This window comes from Apodemus sylvaticus, chromosome 11 (genome assembly GCF_947179515.1).
Source record: "Apodemus sylvaticus chromosome 11, mApoSyl1.1, whole genome shotgun sequence".
In the NCBI taxonomy this organism is placed as follows: domain Eukaryota; kingdom Metazoa; phylum Chordata; class Mammalia; order Rodentia; family Muridae; genus Apodemus; species Apodemus sylvaticus.
The window spans coordinates 28,641,853-28,659,993 of record NC_067482.1 but is presented as its reverse complement, the minus strand read 5'-3'; the positions used below and the strand labels follow the sequence as shown (position 1 = coordinate 28,659,993).

The following is an 18,141-nucleotide window of genomic DNA, read 5'->3' as shown; positions in this document are numbered from 1 at the left end:
TGTTTTAGAAATGGAAAATACTATTTAAATTTAATTCTACAAATTAAAAAAAAAATAATGAACATTATGAACCAGGAAGTGGTTTTTATTTACCTCTTAAGATATTTCTCAGATCATTTGTTTTTAGATTTTTTAATTTTTATCTTTTATTAAAATTTTAGGCCGGGCGGTGGTGGCGCACGCCTGTAATCCCAGCACGCTGGGAGGCAGAGGCAGGCGGATTTCTGAGTTCAAGGCCAGCCTGGTCTACAGAGTGAGTTCCAGGACAGCCAGGGCTACACAGAGAAACCCTGTCTCGAAAAAACCAAAAATCAAAAAAAAAAAATTTTAGATTAAAATATATTTACAGTACTCCCCCCTCTTTTTGGTTCCCACTCAAATCACTCTCATGTTCCCCCTCACTCCTTCTCAAATCGATGTTCTCTTTTTTATTATATACTGTATAATGTATACACATATACATATATACACACATGTACATATGCATGTATATACAATCTGCTGAGTCTCTTTGTGGTGGCTTGGGCTTATATGATTAGGGATGGATTTCTATTCGTTAAAATAAAAGGATGACCTGAAAAGGGACAGAAAGAAAAGATGCAGGTAGAGAGAGTGGGGGCTAGAGAAGGCAGTGGAACACATGCCCTGTGAGTGTAGATGTGGCGATCGTGGCGATCGTGGGCCACTCCTCCTGTTAGGCAACTAACTAGGAAGGGCCTTGTTCTGCACTGGATGCCTCAACCCTGACCTTGTTTGTACTTGAGTCCATTTGCTCTGTCTGTAACTTCTAGGAGATGTGTGTTCTGTGACCAATAGATCCCGCATCCTGCACCTTCCCAGTGTTTCTCTTGTTCTGAACTGACAAGATCATGATCTCATTGTTCTAGTATGTGAAATTTCATGTGAATTCTTGCACATGGTGCTGGCAAGGCCTCACAATATCAACAAGATATTCACATCATGATCTTTATCAGTCTCTATTGGCATCTCCCATCGTTCTTCACGAGTGAATTTATGTTCATGTTTTCTTGTCTCAAGGCTATTAAGTATATTCAGGAAGGCACAGAATATTGTCCTTGGTTATTTTAACATCTTTAGCTCTCACATGATTTTTTAAAAGTATGTACTTAAAAAGTCAGCATGTTTCAGAAAGGGAAAACACGAGAAACTAGCGAGTAATTGGCTACTTGATGTGTTGGGAGAAAACTATGTGTTTTACAAAAGGATCACAACCCTGTTGGAAGTAGGGTTTTTCTAGAGAGTACATTTCACAGATCTTAGAAACTGGTGAGTTTGCTTAGTATTCACCCAGTGCACTAAGGGCTCATCTTGGCATGAAGTAAGTGTGGACAGCCTCTGAGAATATAGATTAGGGACCCACAAGTAGCTCTCATCAAACTTCAATTTAGAGACTGACAGAGAAAATAGTGGGACACACCTCAGACTTAACAACCCAAATGACTAACTGAGGTGAGAAATAATCTTTAGAGTGAATTTTCCACAAAAAGCCCCTTACCGACAAGACTCTAAAGTCAGACTTTGAAGAAAAGAATGAGTTATCAGGAAACGTAGTAGAGTGCTCTGAGGTAACCATAGCATTTAAGAACCGTTTCTTTCCTACACAATTCTAACTTGCAGACAAAACAAATTGTTAAAGGAGGCCAATGAAAATACTCATGGACAACATTTGTTTGTTTTGGTTTTTTTCCCTTTCTATTTAAACATAATAGCTGAAATCTGGAGAAACAGCTGCCAATATTGCTAGAGAGCTAGCAGAACAGACCAGAAATCATCTGAACGCTGGGGACATCACCTACTCAGTTCGTGCCATGGACCAGCTGGTTGGCCTCCTGGATGTCCAGCTCAGGAATTTGACACCAGGTGGAAAAGACAGCGCAGCCCGCAGCTTGAACAAGGTGAGAACCTCAGCTGTGTCTACCTTTCCGTTGGAAGTAAACTCAGTGAGACAGTCTTGTTTAGTTTCTCTTATTTCAAGTTTCATTGTTCAAAGCGAACCAATCCTTAGATTCGGTTGACTTTACCATTTCATTGTAATGACATTATAATCTTATTTGACTTTTAATTTAGAGACATATGTAACAGTCACATGATATGCATTTTATATTTGCAATTGGACTTTTGCTAGTATTTTCTCAATCTTTTTATATGTTAAATTGTAGCAGAATTAGTGTAGGTCTATGTAACTGGTTATTGTTTCCTATAAACTCCATCAAAATAATAGACTGCTTAATGAACGTTTAATCAGAAAGTAGAAATATAGAAAACATTAACAATACTTTTAAGTGCTGCAGAGACAAGAAATTAGATTTTAATACATGCTTCATTTTAGTTTTTAAATGACTCAGAGTTTTGTATTTATTTCTGTAAATTTTAATTTTAAGTATACAAATTTATATATGCTACATTTGAAAAAGTAAACTTTAGATTTTTCCATACTTTAATAAACATTTTATCTGCTAAATATCTTATATAAATCAAAAACACAAAGGGCAAATTGCATATTTATAAAGAATATCATTTATGCATGTAACTATTAAATAGTAGACTAACCTCTTGGTCTCAAACAGCATCAAATGAATGAAAATGCTTCCGAATGATGTAACTGAATTCTGTGACTGAACTATTAACAGTCTTCCCAACTTGAAAAATAAGAAAAAAATTGACTAATGTTCCTCTAAGAAATTCATTTTTTAAATATTTCCCTTTGACTAAAACATAAAAAAAGTGAACAATAAAGACATTGTACATTTGTCTTTTACTAACTGTAGTTCTGTCTTGGTGGGGAAAGGTTGACACTCATTGAAAATGAGAAATGTTTTTATATAATAACTATTCAAAATTAAAAAGCTAGATATCTTAACTGAGATGGCTCTTGCTGCAAATTGATCTTTTGTAATCGGATGCAATTTTACTCTTTGTTTATTAGATATAATATATTAGATTTCTTTTCCACTGAGCAAGGAGGAGGGTTTTTGTTTTCTTTGTTTTTGTTTTTGCCTTTGTTTCTTTTTGACTCGTATCCTGATAGAATCACAACCAAGCCCCCCGGTGGGATAATCAGCAGGTGCCTATAAGGTCTGGCATGCTGTGACTTTAATATGATGTGACCATAGCTGACTTGATGCTACTAATAAATATGGCTGCCAGCTATTCTTATCCTAATGGGATGGGAGTACTGATTTTTTATTAATGTGTCATATCCATAGCATGATTTGTTATTGCAATCCTTTGTAACTTTATTTTAAAAAATGGTGTTGATGTCTGAGGGTATCAGGTAAAGCTGGCAATTAATGTCACATTCTAACTGGCTACAGCTAATCAGCTTGCCTAGGCTGAATATCAAATAACGGCATAATGGGCAGATTTCCATTCCTGGGGCTTCTTAATGCTCTCTTTTGTTTCTCATTTGGCTCTCCTCAATTGTTTATATAATGCAGTTTGTCATATGTTAATTTGCATGAAGGGCTAGGGGGATGGGAGGGCAAAGGTTACTCACTTGCTTGCTGCCTTGCTCTCATTTCCTGTGGTTCCTACTTTGGTAGAGGCCCAGAATAGCCCATCAGATTTGCAAAGTCAACTAGGTACAAATCAATTGCGCCCACAGTGACATTCTGGAGGCCTCAGAGCCCTACATTACTGAGATGGAAGTCACTGAGCTGAATGACAGCCTTGCTCTCACTCCTGACTTCATTCTTTAGCAGTTACTGGCCCCTCAAAGACCGAATTACAGTTGGTATAGTAGTACCTAGTTACCCCAAATGTGTCAGAGTAACTGCTCCCTAAAACTGAATTCTATTCTGCAGTTCAAGAGTAATAACCAAGGGAACCGAATAACACTGTGGAAAAAAAGATGAACCCCGCCACGGTCTGATTTATAAAAATTTGGGTCACTCATTTAAACACCATGAATGAAGAGTTATTGATTATTCATTTGAGCATCAGGAGAAAATATTTGAGCCTAAACACAAACTTGTGTCAACAAAAACAAATTAAGTCAAGCTTCTTACTCCACCAGTTTCTAAAATGTCTTCTATTTTGGCCAAGACTGTCAAAGCGAATTCTGTAAGAAATAAAAGCAGCAGCAAGTCAGGAAATGCATCACACTCTGTTAATCTGAAGTTGACATTTGGTATTTGTCCCTTAGGGTTAAATAGTCACAATGAATGGGCATTTCTATCTTCCTTATAATAGGATCTTTGAAGGTGTGAATGAACACTTAATATGAGCACACATGTCAACTATCTAGGCTGTCCTGAAAACCACACATAATCTCTTAGTAATATAATGGGTTCCAAACTTTTTGCATAATTGACGTAACATCTTATGTCTCCACTAGTGGCTCACGAATGAATAACTAACCAGATGTGACCTGGATCATTTCACATGAATGTTTATTGATTTGTACTAATTTCTACTAAATTTATTCAAAGGTTTCTTTCTATCAAGAGCTTTCCACCATCTGTTGTTTAGGTGGGCTGCTCTACAAAAAGGGTTTTGGCCACTGTATTACTGCTGCATAGCCTTCATTTTCTTCTATAAAAGTAGTGAATCAAAAAGTAAGGTGTTTATGTAGATGTTTTCTTTTTATTTTTCTTCTGTCACTAACTTGTTTTTTCTATTCTGTGTTTAATCCGCTGTCTTAATGGATTCAGCTTCAGAAAAGAGAGCGCTCTTGCAGAGCCTATGTCCAGGTACTTTCTGTGTTTTTATAAATGTGTAAAGTTGTTGAATTGTCTCTGTTGGTGATCACACGCATGGGCATCTGAGAAAAAAAAAGTGGTAATGTGTCATATTGAAACAAAGAGACTTCAGGGAGTATGTTCAGGGAGGGAATGGAAAGAATGAGTCTGTGGTACAAAGAAAGCGGATGGTTTCACATTCTGTCAAGCCTGAGGAACATAGCCTTTGAGCAAACGGAAGGTGCAGCTTGAGGCATGAATGTCGTCATCTCAGAGTTGTGTTTGGTGTAACACCTATGTCTCTGTTCCTTCATAGTCACTTGGTAGATTTGACTTATGGTAGATAATCAGTTCATATGGAATTATTAATCAGAATCATAGAAGGCATGAATCCATATATGATGTAGATCTGTCCAAAATAGTACTGAAGACTCCACACAGGATTGTGATTAGGTTCCTCTCTTATGCAAAATTAGTTTCCAGACAAAATGGGTTGTTCGGTGTGAAAGAAAACAATACTCAAACAAGCTGGCCATCTCCCTGGGCTGCTTTATCTGTTTTGAGTGGGATGGTGGGAAGGTATTTTTTTTTTTAAAAAATCTCTCTCTCTCTCTCTCTCTCTCTCTCTCTCTCTCTCTCTCTCTCTCTCTCTCTTTTTCCTCTCTCTCACTTATCCATCTATCCATCTATCCATCTATCTATCTACTTATCTATCTATCTATCTATGAATCTATCTATGAATCTATCTATCTATCTATTTATCGATCTATCTATCTATCTATCTATCTATCTATCTATCTATCTATCATCTACCTATCTTCCTCAAGAGTTAACAAGCAATAAAAAGTAGTCTCTGCCCTAGGGTTTTAGCATCCAGTAGATAGTATTGATAGGTTTAATTCTATCCATCTTTTTTTAGTTAGTTATCTATCTATCTATCTATCTATCTATCTAATATTCCAGGCACAGTTTCTATTTGTAACGACCCAGGCTGTCTTGGAACTCTGTAAATCAGGCTAGAGTCAAACTCACAGAGATTCCCCTGCCTCTGTCTCCAGAGTGCTAGTACTAAAGGAGTACACCACCATACCGGGCATTATTTTTATTTCTGATTTGTTTTATTTTATTATCTGGTTTTTTTTCCTTTAAAGACAAAGGGGAGATCTGAAACCTATGCCTGTTAACTTGATGTTTTCTGAATGCAATTCATAGTGTTTTATATAAGCAAATCCATTTGTCTTTAGGGAATAATGGCCTCAGGAGCCAAGTTAGTATTTGTGAAGCTGTACAAAGTTAAAACCTTAACAGTTCGTTCAGCTTTATATATAGTATGGGAACTTTGACTTTGTTTCCCCAAACTCTACATCAGTTTGTCCATTTGTATTTTTCTGATGTCCTGAATATTCACATCTATTAATTTTTCAGGTAATATAAAGCTGGGATATTTGATTAATAAATAGAAAGCCACCTGGCTAAAATCATATGAAAAGAAATTAGATGACCTTAGTGGAGAATCATTCATGTTATGAAAACACAGCATAGTCACTGTGCTGAGTGAACACCTGACTTTGCTTAGTCAGACAGTTGTTTGTTTTCTTTGGTCACCATTATTTTTTCCTGACCCATTTAAAAAAAAAACAAGAAATCCATCATTTCCTCAAGAGTTAACAAGCAATACAAAGTAGTCTCTGCCCTAGGGTTTTAGCATCCAGTAGATAGTATTGATAGGTTTAATTCTATTCATCTTTTTTTTTAGTTAGTATCATATGGGGGAAATAAAGAACTTGCCTTGACAGGATATGGTATTTTTCTTGTTTTCTCAGGCACTCAAGGGGCTTTGGAAGTCTTAAATTTCAGACATACAGACTTACCCAGCATGTTTTCATCTGTAAGGTGGAGAAAGATTTTTTCCCCCTTACCCATCTGGTCTAATGGCTAAGGACCTTTTAGCAAAAATTTGACAAGCATAACAAGAGATATGGCAGAGTAATTTATTAAATATAAGCTCTAAGTGATGTGGACACTGTTGAGAAAGACAACCCAGAGAGGCAGAGATATGTATGTATTTTTGTACTTGGGCGTGAGGAGAAGAGAGTCAACCGTGGGCCAAATGAGGAGGAGTGTGTCTGGACGAAATGATGTGATGTAACCTCAGTAAACTGAGGGGAACACGCAAGACACGTTCATTCAGATTTCTGACATCTCTGGGCCTGCGGTTCTCTTTGGAGTTGAACGGGTAACTCTCAAAATGAAGACCTAAAATTTGCTTCAGGACAAGGTCATGGAAAACATCCCCCAATCGCCCAATTTTCTGACCTACTTCCTTGAAGAAAGATTGGTGGGAAAAGTGTGAGTAGCTTTTGGTGTTTGGTGATGTCTCGAACGCCATGATGCCATATTATGGGGCAAACGATTCTGATCCCTGGTCTTAGCATTTTCAAACTTGAATTTTTTTTTTAAGAGAAAAACAGAACAGTAATAAATATTACTCCTGTCTTATGAGGTGCATTTTGAGTCTGAAGGCAACAGCATGGGGGAAAATAAGAGAACTTGGTAAGAATCATTTAAGAGGGAAAAAAAAACTAATTTGAGCACTGAAGATTATGGGGATTAGTTTTGTATTAAATTTATTTTATGAAATGGTGAATATTTGTGAATAAGAAAATGTTAAGGCTTATTTTACGATTTTAGAAAAATATCCTTGGGGGACACATAGCATGATGGGTAGGGGAAGAACCACCACTGCAGAAAGGTGGGAGAATATTGCAACCCTGCCAGGAATGCTTCCAATTGTAATCTATGCTATCCTTTTAATAGGGCTTTTGGGATAATTAGCTTTCTGGTATTTAAATCTATGAAATGCATGGTCATTCAGACATGAATCTCCAATGGAAAATTAATAGCACAGTTTATTCCACGGCTGATTTCCTGGTGTTATAATTGACTAACTGTGAATAAATGTTTCAGCTATTGACTAAATATCTGATGAGACACAATACAAACAGAGGCTCCCGGTGGTACAGAAATGCTCTGCTCAGTAATACAAGATGCTCCTTCTGATCTTAATGTACAGTTCAAGTCCACAACATTCAATGGTCAAATGCTGTGAAAAACATCTGTGACATAATAGTGAGGAAGAGTTTTAACTTACCCATTGTTTATACTCTCAGGTCATTCTCTGTGCCATCAATGAAACAGGAACCCCATGTACTGGAAAGGCTTTTGGCATTCAGTCTGACAGGATTGTTTACCACTCTAGATTCCTATAAAATGAGGCCTTCTCATATACATATGAAAAGATTATTTCAGGGACAAGTTTTACTACCTGAATCCATTTAACGCTCAGTTCATCATTTTAAGAGCAGGAATCTCTTTTATGAATTATAAAAATCCATCTTTTATGTTTTCTTGTTTCATCGTGGCTTAGCTAGGCTTTTATTGCTGTGAAGAGACACCATGACCTCAGCAACTCTTATAAAAGAAAACCCTTAATAATAGGTTAGAGATGTAGTCCGTTGTCTTCCTGGTTGGAATTATGGTGGTATTCAGACAGACATGGTGCTGGAGCTGAAAATTCTATATCTGGATCAGCAAGAAGAGAGAGTAAACTACTAGGCCTAGCTTGAGCTTCTGAAACCTCAAAGCCCCCTCAGCAGTGACACATTCCTCCAACAAGCCACACCTACTCCAACAAGACCACACCTACTCCAACAAGGCTACATCCACTCCAACAAGGCCATACCTACACCAAGGAGTCGATACCTACTTCAACAAGCCACACCTCCTAATAGTGCCATTTCCTATGAGCCTCTGGGGACATTCTCATTCAAGCCACCACACCTAGATTTTATTCTAGGCAAAACAAAAGCACAATAAAATCAGATCTACCAGCTATTGATTATAAATGACCAGTATGTGAACAATTTAAACAGGGATGGGTTTTCAAATAACACATGAATTCTCAGAAATAGTCAATTTGCATTCTAAGATTTTACAAACATGAGTCCAATACAATTTACTTTTCTTTATTTATCTATTACTTATGTTGTAGTAATAAATATCTACCAATTACTGAAAGATAAAAATTGATATTTAGCACAATATAAAAGGACATTCATTTGTCTGGGGTATATTATCTTTTTGAAGTCTGGCTTGGTAATGCAGGCCTATTATTTAGGGGTTTTAAGTAAGAGAATAGCATGGGCCCCAGAGTTACTTCAATATCAACTTGGGCAATATTTAGTAAGACATTGTCTCAAGATAATAAATGAAAGTATAGCCATAACAGAGCATTGTTTTCATTTGTAAAGAGAATTTTGAACTTCATAATGGGAGATAAGACTACTATAGGAATATAATAAGACAACTACTATGATGTAGTGTTAGCAAAAGGGGACTTGGAGTTAAGGGGACATGACAGAGACAAAAGGAGATGAAAAAGACTGGCCAAGGTCACAGAAGTAATACTGACTAGTCAGTACTGCTCTCCTGATGTGCACCTTGTTTCCCTCCCCCCCCCCCCCCACACACACACAATGGTGAAAAATAGCAATGGCTTGTTATTAACCTTAAGGAAATTTGGGCCAGAGAGATGGCTTAGAGCTTAAGAACAGAGGACCTGGATTTGATTCCTAGCACATACAAGGCAACTCACAACTACCTGTGTAACTCTAGTATGAAGGGATCCAATGCCCTCTTCTGATCTACTCAAACATTGAATGCTTGTGGCACACAGACATGCATGCAGTCAAAACTCATAACATAAAATAAAAAAAACAAAATTTAAAAAGAACATTTATTAAGCAAGCTATATAGATATTGTTCTGCAGAATGCTAAGTATTCTCTATTAATTATTTATATGTTGGGACAGAATGTATAAAACAGGATTGTCTCCATATGAACTCTTCCTATTTTACTTGCATACATCCTAAGATCACAGGCAAGAAAGAAAATTTCATACATTATTATTCAATATTTGTAAGAACATTCTGTTATAACTCTCACATTTCATTATGTTCACAGTGAAAATGGAGACCCACAAAGTGTTAATTGATTTCCATAGATCACACAGTAATAACTGAAGAGAACAGGGAATCTGAAGCTTATTTGAGGACTTAAGTATAGTTCAGTTACTCCGACAGCCCTAAAACCTAACTTGCCTAATTACTCGATGCTAGGAAGCAATATCTGTCATTTGTCTTATATTTATTGTTATGTGTATACTCTATTCTAGAAATGGAAGAGACTAAAACAGTTACCTTGTAAGACCCCCAAAAACCGAGGGTGCCCCAGCACCCCACACCCCGGAAGGCAACACCGAAATCACTCGCGAGAAACAGTCTCGATGCAATAGCATGAGGATTTCTTTATTCCAGAATTTTGGGTTCCATAGCCATGCACCACGCAGGGTTAGAGGACTATGGACCCCGAGTGCTGAATTGTGACAGCTTTTATAAGTTTACGACAGAGCCCGCAAATCACAAACCAATCATTTCTTAGCATGGAGAGCCCGCGAAATGTGAGCCAATCAATTTGTACCACTCCATAGTTTTTAGGCCAATCAGTTTAAATTATTGGGAGCCTGCGCTCAGTGGACCAATTAGTTTCCTAGGGGTAATGGAGTTTACAGGAGCAAGATAAGCTTAGCTCATTTCCAGTTACCCTATGGGCCAGGATCACCTATTCAAGGCCTTTCTGCTAGGTCTAAACAAAGGGCGGGTTCTGGAATGTGACCTTTTACCTAGTTTCTAACAAAGTGAGAAAGCATTTTAAACTCCTGATTTCTTGGGGTCATTAGAGTTAGGCTGTATTTTCTATCCTTTCAACCTCTCTCTCTCTCTCTCTCTCTCTCTCTCTCTCCCTCTCTCTCTCTCACACACACACACACACACACACACACACACAGATGTTAATATACACTCATATATGCATACAGATACACACACAATGCATCTATGTTCAGTGACTGTAATCATCACTTTGTACTGTTACATTAAGACACATATTTTGATTTTCAGGTTCTTTCCTTTTCAAAGGACACCCTGATTTAAAAATAAAGTTTTAAGAAAAGAAAAAGCTGTTAAAGGGGCTATCAGACTATTTTCCAGAGTGATGCCCTACATAGTTTTTTTTATCAATTTTTACAAAATCTATCAGGTTTCCTGTATCACCCAACTTCTCAACATTTGTACTTTGCTCTCTTCCTGATACACACACACACACACACACACACAGACACACGTGCACATGCACACACATACACACACACATACACACACACACACACACACACTGAAACATGTGAGCTTAGTAGATTCAGGACTCTCTGGTCTTGGGTCAAATGAGGTAACATTTAGAAATGTGATCCATGAACCATTATAGGACCCTATGCTTCCATTCAGATTGGTGTGATTTTTAATAAGAATTGGGAAATAGGGTAATAATATATACATCTGAACAAACTGCTTAAGAACAAGTGTGTTTTTTTTTCTGCTTTAAAATTGAAACATTTTCTTTGTTAATAAATACGCCTTTTAGCTTTTTGTTATTGTTCCTCAAGTCTCAGAGGTATAGTATGTTCTCCCTAACGTCTGTAACCCTGCTTGGCTTAAAGAGCAGTATACATGCACACCACAGAGATTTTAGCCACTGTTAAGGCCCTGTATACCTCTGCAAGTTCCTGCGTCCTTCAGTCTGAGAAGTAAGAACTGAGCAGCCTGAGCAATCCGGAATAGACACTTACTTTGATGAGTGTACTTGTGCTGGATGCTGAGATAATAACTCAGATTTTTAACATTAAAAAAAATGGGAGAAAGAATGCACCTAAAGATTGAAAAGCCAGAGAAAGAAGATGTGAAGCAAAGTTTTTAGGTATAGCAACTGACAGGGCGATGTCATTATTTATTGAAATGCTCTATGTGACTAGTTTTAGAAGAATGGCTGGAACAGAAGCTGAGGGATGTATGGGGAAGGGGTGAAAAGAAAGAGGCCAGGACCCATCGAAGCCCCAACTTTAATGTCAGTCAGACCTTTTAATAGTTTGGGCAAGCCCTTCCCCCCAGACCCCAGGCTGAGTTCCAGGGAAGTCGTCTGGTGGTTCACTGGGTGTTGGCTCCACTGCTCAGGCATCTGGGCGGGTCACCTGCTTAATTCAGGAATTCATAGATCTGGAGGAACAAAGAACTAACAAAGAACTTCACCTTCACGCAGAGCCTTCTACCCTAGGTGGAGCAGGATCCTGCTGTAACCTACTTCCCTATTATGCCCTAATGTCAGATTCCTGCCCAAAGACCTTGTCCTTGGCCAAGGTCAAGTTCCTACCATGTGGCATGACTCCCCAGTATGGCTCTATACAGAGCAGCCTTAGGGGTGAGAGCATACAGCCTGCTATCTCGAACTCACCCCAAGTTCTTTGTTTTTTTAATTCATTTTTATTTTTTTATTTATGTGTATGTCTGTGTGAGCATGCACTTAGGAGTTCAGGTTCCCTTGGAAGCTGCAGGCATCAGATGCTCCTGGAGCTAGAATTACAGGTGGCTGTGCATCCCTTGACAAGGGTACCAGGAACAGAGCTTGAATCCTCTGTAAGTGACATAAGCTCTATTAGGTCCTGAGCCAACTTTCTCCAGCCACAGCCCAAGGAAGAAGAAATGTTGCTCAGAATTGTCTCACCTGCTCAAAAATCAGGATCTAAATTTTTAAGCATCCAACTGCTCCCGATTTCTGATGGATGTGAAAAAGTCCACACAGAGCCCAGACATCTTTGGTAAAACTATCTGAAGATTTTTACACATGCTTTTCATTTCTGTGTCCCTAATGCAGGCTCTCGGTGAACCAAAGTTGCTACTCGCACCTCTGACAAAGTGCAAATTGAATTATGCCAGTTTTACTTGGGTGCCTTCGGTGCACGAGACAAGAAGGAGCCTATGTTCCATTTATATTGCTAGGAAGAAATTAATGAGTATTTTCAAGTTCCTTGTTTGGTCACTTAATTGGCTGTGTGACAAAGAGCTCTGTGGTGCATGTCAAACAACTTTCTTAGCCCTCTAATGATTTGTGCTTTGCCCGACTTGTGATACTATCCTGTGTGGCCTGTCAGGCTGGGTATCCTTGTTAAAGTGACTAGAATAAATTGGCTAGCAGTGTGCATACAACGTAGTATATTAACCACAGCAACAGGGAGTACTTTTAGCAATTCGTTCGGTGGATTTCCTTGTTTGCCCATAAGCATGAAAGCCTACCCAAACTTTCATTAAATATAATTAAAAGGACATCTGAAAGTAGTTTGAATCACAGCAGGTTCTTGTGGTTTCGTAACCCTTTGTTAAAGCCCTGTGAACTTAATATATTTCACAGCTTGATGAATCTGCACGTGATTTGTGTCAGTAAGAGAAAAAATATATATATAAATCTGTACCCTGCGTGTTTCTGTTGACCTAAACCTAATGCTGAGAGACTGTTGAGATTAAAGGAAGTTTCTTCTATCTATAAAACTGGAGTAGTTCTCGCTATGTAAGGAATGGTTATTAGAATCCCTTCTGATACATTAGAGACAATAACTGCTGCTCCAAAGCAATTGTTGAATCAAAAGACAGTAAAATGGTGTATAGTAAGAGTAGAGTACTTCCTACAGGTGTTATTTAAGAGTTTGAACAGATCAGTTCATACTCTAAAAGACATCCAAAAGACAATGACAGGTGTTGATGGAGATCCTGTTTGGACACAGACAGAAAGTCATTCTGGGAATCTCTAAAAATTGCCCTGGTGGCCTTCTGTGACCCGGCAGAGATGATTGCCTTTTGAAAAGTCATCTCTGCCTCTTCTCTTTGTACATTTCCTATAGAGAGGTACATGTTCCAGCTGCTATTTGTATAGAAATGGGTTATGAGTGTTCCAGAGAGTAATTCCAATAAAGATAAAGGGAAGCATCACTCTGTTTCCAAGTAAAATGTTTGTATCTAAAACAAAATGAAAAAAAAATTTCTTATTCCCTTCACCAACTTATAGTCTCTTCACTTATTTTTTTGGATCAAAGTCCAAGTCATGATTCAATTGTCAAGATTTTATTTAAGCCCCGTTCAGTACCTCACTACTCTCTGAATATGCATCGACCTTTGGGAAAAATTTAAACGCATATAATATACAACCTAAAGAGATACTATTTGTGTGCAAATCAAGAGAATACACATCCATTTTACTTTGTGATTTTTCAAAAATGCTTTATGATTACATAGCTAACCAGAAGAAAAAAACGTTATAAAAAATAGCACTACAAATTGACGATCATACATTTTAGAAACTGTCATTGGCTATTCTGGTATGGGTCAGAAAAATAATGGATGTTTTAAAGTGTGATTTTCAATAACGTAGCTGCCTGATGGCTTAGAACCAAGCAAACGATTCTTTAGGACTGCTCCCAATAGAGTTATAATGTTCTAATTTCCCTTATCTAATGCATACATTTTGTACAGCCAACAACAGACACAGGTATGGCAACTTAAACCACAGCCTCTCCTCATACTCACGTCAGGGTAGGAAGTGCAGATTCTCCTTGAGATCAACTCCTAAGGTTTTCCATGATTTTACCCTATTGTCGACATGGACGGCAGTCCTGCCCTTGGCAAGGTGACTACATATGTTCCAGTCACACTGTGGTGTAAATCTTCAACTGGAAGCAGAAAATAAGGGACTAATGACTATTCACTCAACAGCCTCTAATCAGACTTCCAGGGCTGATCTGTTCATGCAGTGAAATTCTACAATGAAAGGACACAACAGTAAGCAGAATATGGTGCCCAGTGGTTGTCTAATAACAATGGGGATGCTAGGGAGCTACATTTTCATAGACCAGTGTCCAGAATGTGCAAAGACTCTGGGTTAAATTTTTGTACCACAAACATACACATGCACACACATATACATACAACACATGTACACACATATACACAAAGACACAGACACACACACAAACACATACACATATACATATATATACACTTACAAATACAGACACACTTGACATAAAAAGGAAACATTTTTTGACATAAATATGTACCAGTGTGAAAATTGTCAAAACTAATATTTTGAAGGGGCTGCATTCTAAAACTGGACTTTGGGTTTTCACAAATTTCTATATTTTCATTATTTTTTGCTTTTAAACAATATGCCATATTTATTTTGCAATATTTTAGACTCACAGAATATTTGGCCAGGTATTGTAGAATCCCACCTTTTTTCAGCAAGATTTTTTTCCTTTCATAAACATCTTACATTAGTACAGGATAAATAAAATGACATGGCATTCCCTAAAGTTCATAGTTCCCTTTAATATTAGTATAATTTTTACTTATGTCTTGTTGTTGTTGTTGGGTTTTTTTGAACCAATGAAAACACTACGTTAGAATTAGGGCTATGAACATTCCTCGTACTTTCTCACCAGCATTCCTTCTGAAATGCAGGAGCTCTTGAAAAATAATTAATCGATTTTATTTGAGAACAGCCTGATTGTGCTGTGTTTGTTCACTCAATCCGGTGACCTTAGACCCTTTGCACCCACACGCTGTTCAAGGGCAGGATACCAAAGGAAAGGCAGGAATCCACTCTTGACCCGTCCAGCAGGTCCAGTTATTCCAGGGTCTCGAAGAGGCACTACCTGAGGGTCAAAAATGGGGGGGAGAGAAAAGGGAAGCCAAGCAAGCTAACAAAATCAGAGTCAGTCTGGGTTGTGTCAAGGCTTCATTTAATGTCGGGGAGGTAAGTGGGTTTTAAGGCTTACAGAGAAGGAATTGACCTTCACACACGAGCAAAGGAGGGAAGGGTGGAGACACCCCTAGTGATGGAAGCAGGAAGCGAGGAGGTCATCCAGGTGGGGACACCTGGAGTTAACGTTGGCAGGAACATTCCGCGGTTAGGGCAGGAGCATCTTGTGGTATTCTCTGCAATTTTCTCGCACCGATAGCTCATGGGGAAGGCTCTAGTTAATTGTTCTCATATTTTAGCAGCCACCACCTTAGGGCCATGAGTTAGCATTAAATCTGAATAGCTCAGAATGTTTCAGCAGCTGGAGTTGGGAAATGAAATAGTGCTATCAGCAAATCAGGGTAGCCCTACGATGACAGCAGTAGTACCTGGAAGAATAAGTAACAGTCATAACATTGACAGGACTGTTGTAGAATAAGGAAGACATTCTAGGGTGCTGAGAATGAAGTTTAGTCCTGACATGCTGAAATGAGCCATGTGCCCAGGTGGAGAAGATATCCCACGGTACTAAGAGAAAAGCTAGCCAAGTGAGGATTGTTGGAGAGGTAAGGAAATGCAAAGACCAACATAATCATAGCCAACAGGTTGAAGGATCATACTAAATCGGCAGGCTGTGGAAAGTATTTGGATTTGAACACCATTTAAAAGTGTCAGCCAGGATAACAATATTTTACTTTTGCAGTGTGAATTTGGCTGTAAATTTTATTTTCCTCTGATATCCATACGTGTCATCAAATTGCTTTACAGATATCAGAATACTTCCATTGTTCCATTTGCTCCGCTGTTCACTTTTTCTTCTTTAATGAGTTGTTTGAGAATTTTCTACCATGTATTCAGTCATATTCTTTTCTCCCTCAGCTCCCCCAGACCCACACACACCCACACAACTTTGTTTCCTCTCTGCTCACCCAGTTCAGTTTGTGCTGCCTATGTATTCTTGTTTGCGTGCACTTCCTCTTGAGCCCAGCCAACCTACCAGAGGACTTAGCCTTCAGGAAAACTGACTCCTCCTCTCTCTACATCTTTCAAATTCCAACAGCTCCCCACACTCCCTCTTCCCAAGGCTCAGATATCATTTATGTAAAGGGAGCAGGAGAGTGGTAAGAATTAAATGCAAACCAATAGAGGCTGCTGACACAGAGGATAGTTGCACATATGAACTTTTGGACCATAGTATGCCCAAGATACTTGGAAGGTCAAGCTAAATAAAATCCCAACGTGGAGAGAGGAGGAAGACCTGAAGCCCCACTACTAAGTGAGTCATACTTTAAAATGCATATGGGATCTTAAGCCTACTTAAAGACTGTCCACTGATCCCATTTGTTATTTACGAAAGAGTATTCCACCTTTGCATTATGGTGTCCTTGTTTCTGACTTCTCTTGTCAACTGCCCATACTTTTAACTGGCTCCCCCTGTAACTTTGGATCATCTGTTTCCAAAGCACCCAACTACTAGAGTTCAGGGCTCTGAGCTTGAATTATCACAATCCCTTCTGCTTGGACTAATTCTACTTTTCCTCTCTTTTGTCCTTTTCTTATCTGAATAACTTGGTGTTATCTGACAACACCCACTCAATATGTCAGGAACTATAAGTTACATTCTTTGTCCTATTCATCATAAATACCCTCTTACATGAGTTTATATAACACTCAGTCTCCCCCCACCCCACCCCCATGGCAGCAATTATCAAGCTGCTTTTTAAGATCACTTCCCTTTTCTGACATTAAGCCTCTTAGAAAGAAGCAGTGCTACTTTTCCTTCTGTATCTTTAGGTGTTTAAATTCCACTGAGCTTCTCTTAGATTTCTAAACACTTGCTGCTTATTCAATGCTGCAGGCCTGTATTTCCAGTTGCCTACTAGAATGGCCATTGCAGCATAAATCTTGTATCTGTGGACCTATACTACCACTAGTACCTTTCTCTCATTTTCTCTTAAATTTACTTGTCCCAGCCTTTGACCTTAGTACTTCACTGAATGGGCCCTTGTCAAGGTCATTATTAATTCAATAATTAATATTAATTCAAGACAATTAAGCATATAATGGTGCTAAACCAATGCTCAGTGTTCAATCTGAATCTGTGTGTTTTTATAATAAAACTGTGTGTGAGTACTTTTTTTTTTGTTCTTTGAGATTATAGGATAACCACATCATTCTTCCCTTCTATTTCCTTATTTCCTCCCATACACCACTGCCTCACTCTTTCAAACTCATGATCTCTTTTTCTTTAATTCTTAGACTGTGTATATGTACACATGTGTCTGTATTTGTATGGGTGTTTATGTATGTGTGTATATACATGATATTTAATTTAATCTTATCTGATCCATTGGAAAAATCTGTCCTTCTTGACTTTCCCTCCTGATGTACTCCCATAAGGACACCTCACTTGGTTTTCCTTCCACCAATTAGCTCCTGTTTCTGTGCTTCCTCAACAGTTCCTCCATTTCTCCCCAAACTGTTAAGGTTGGGGCACTTCCTAGCCTAATGCTTAATGGCCTTTTCTTTGAGTTGTTCCCATGGTGACCTCATTATTTTAGATCTCTGTGATCTTGATGCCTGTGATGAGAAATGTTACCGCTTCAACAGACCATTCTTTTGAATTACTGTTCCTTTTAATGTTTCAGTGTCTTCTTTTGTGGCACAGTAGGCAGCATGAAAAAATTCTATCCCATAACTGAT

General features: G+C 38.3%; 1 protein-coding gene across 1 annotated transcript in view; it reads left to right on the top strand.

Moving 5' to 3' along the window:
- The window catches only part of Adgrl3 (adhesion G protein-coupled receptor L3), a 465,758-nt gene that overhangs the window by 325,407 nt on the left and 122,210 nt on the right, over positions 1–18,141 (top strand). The window contains exons 9-10 of the mRNA XM_052199002.1: positions 1,731–1,916; positions 4,674–4,712. Of these exons, the coding sequence (XP_052054962.1) occupies positions 1,731–1,916; positions 4,674–4,712 (225 nt within the window). The remainder of the gene's footprint in view (positions 1–1,730; positions 1,917–4,673; positions 4,713–18,141) is intronic.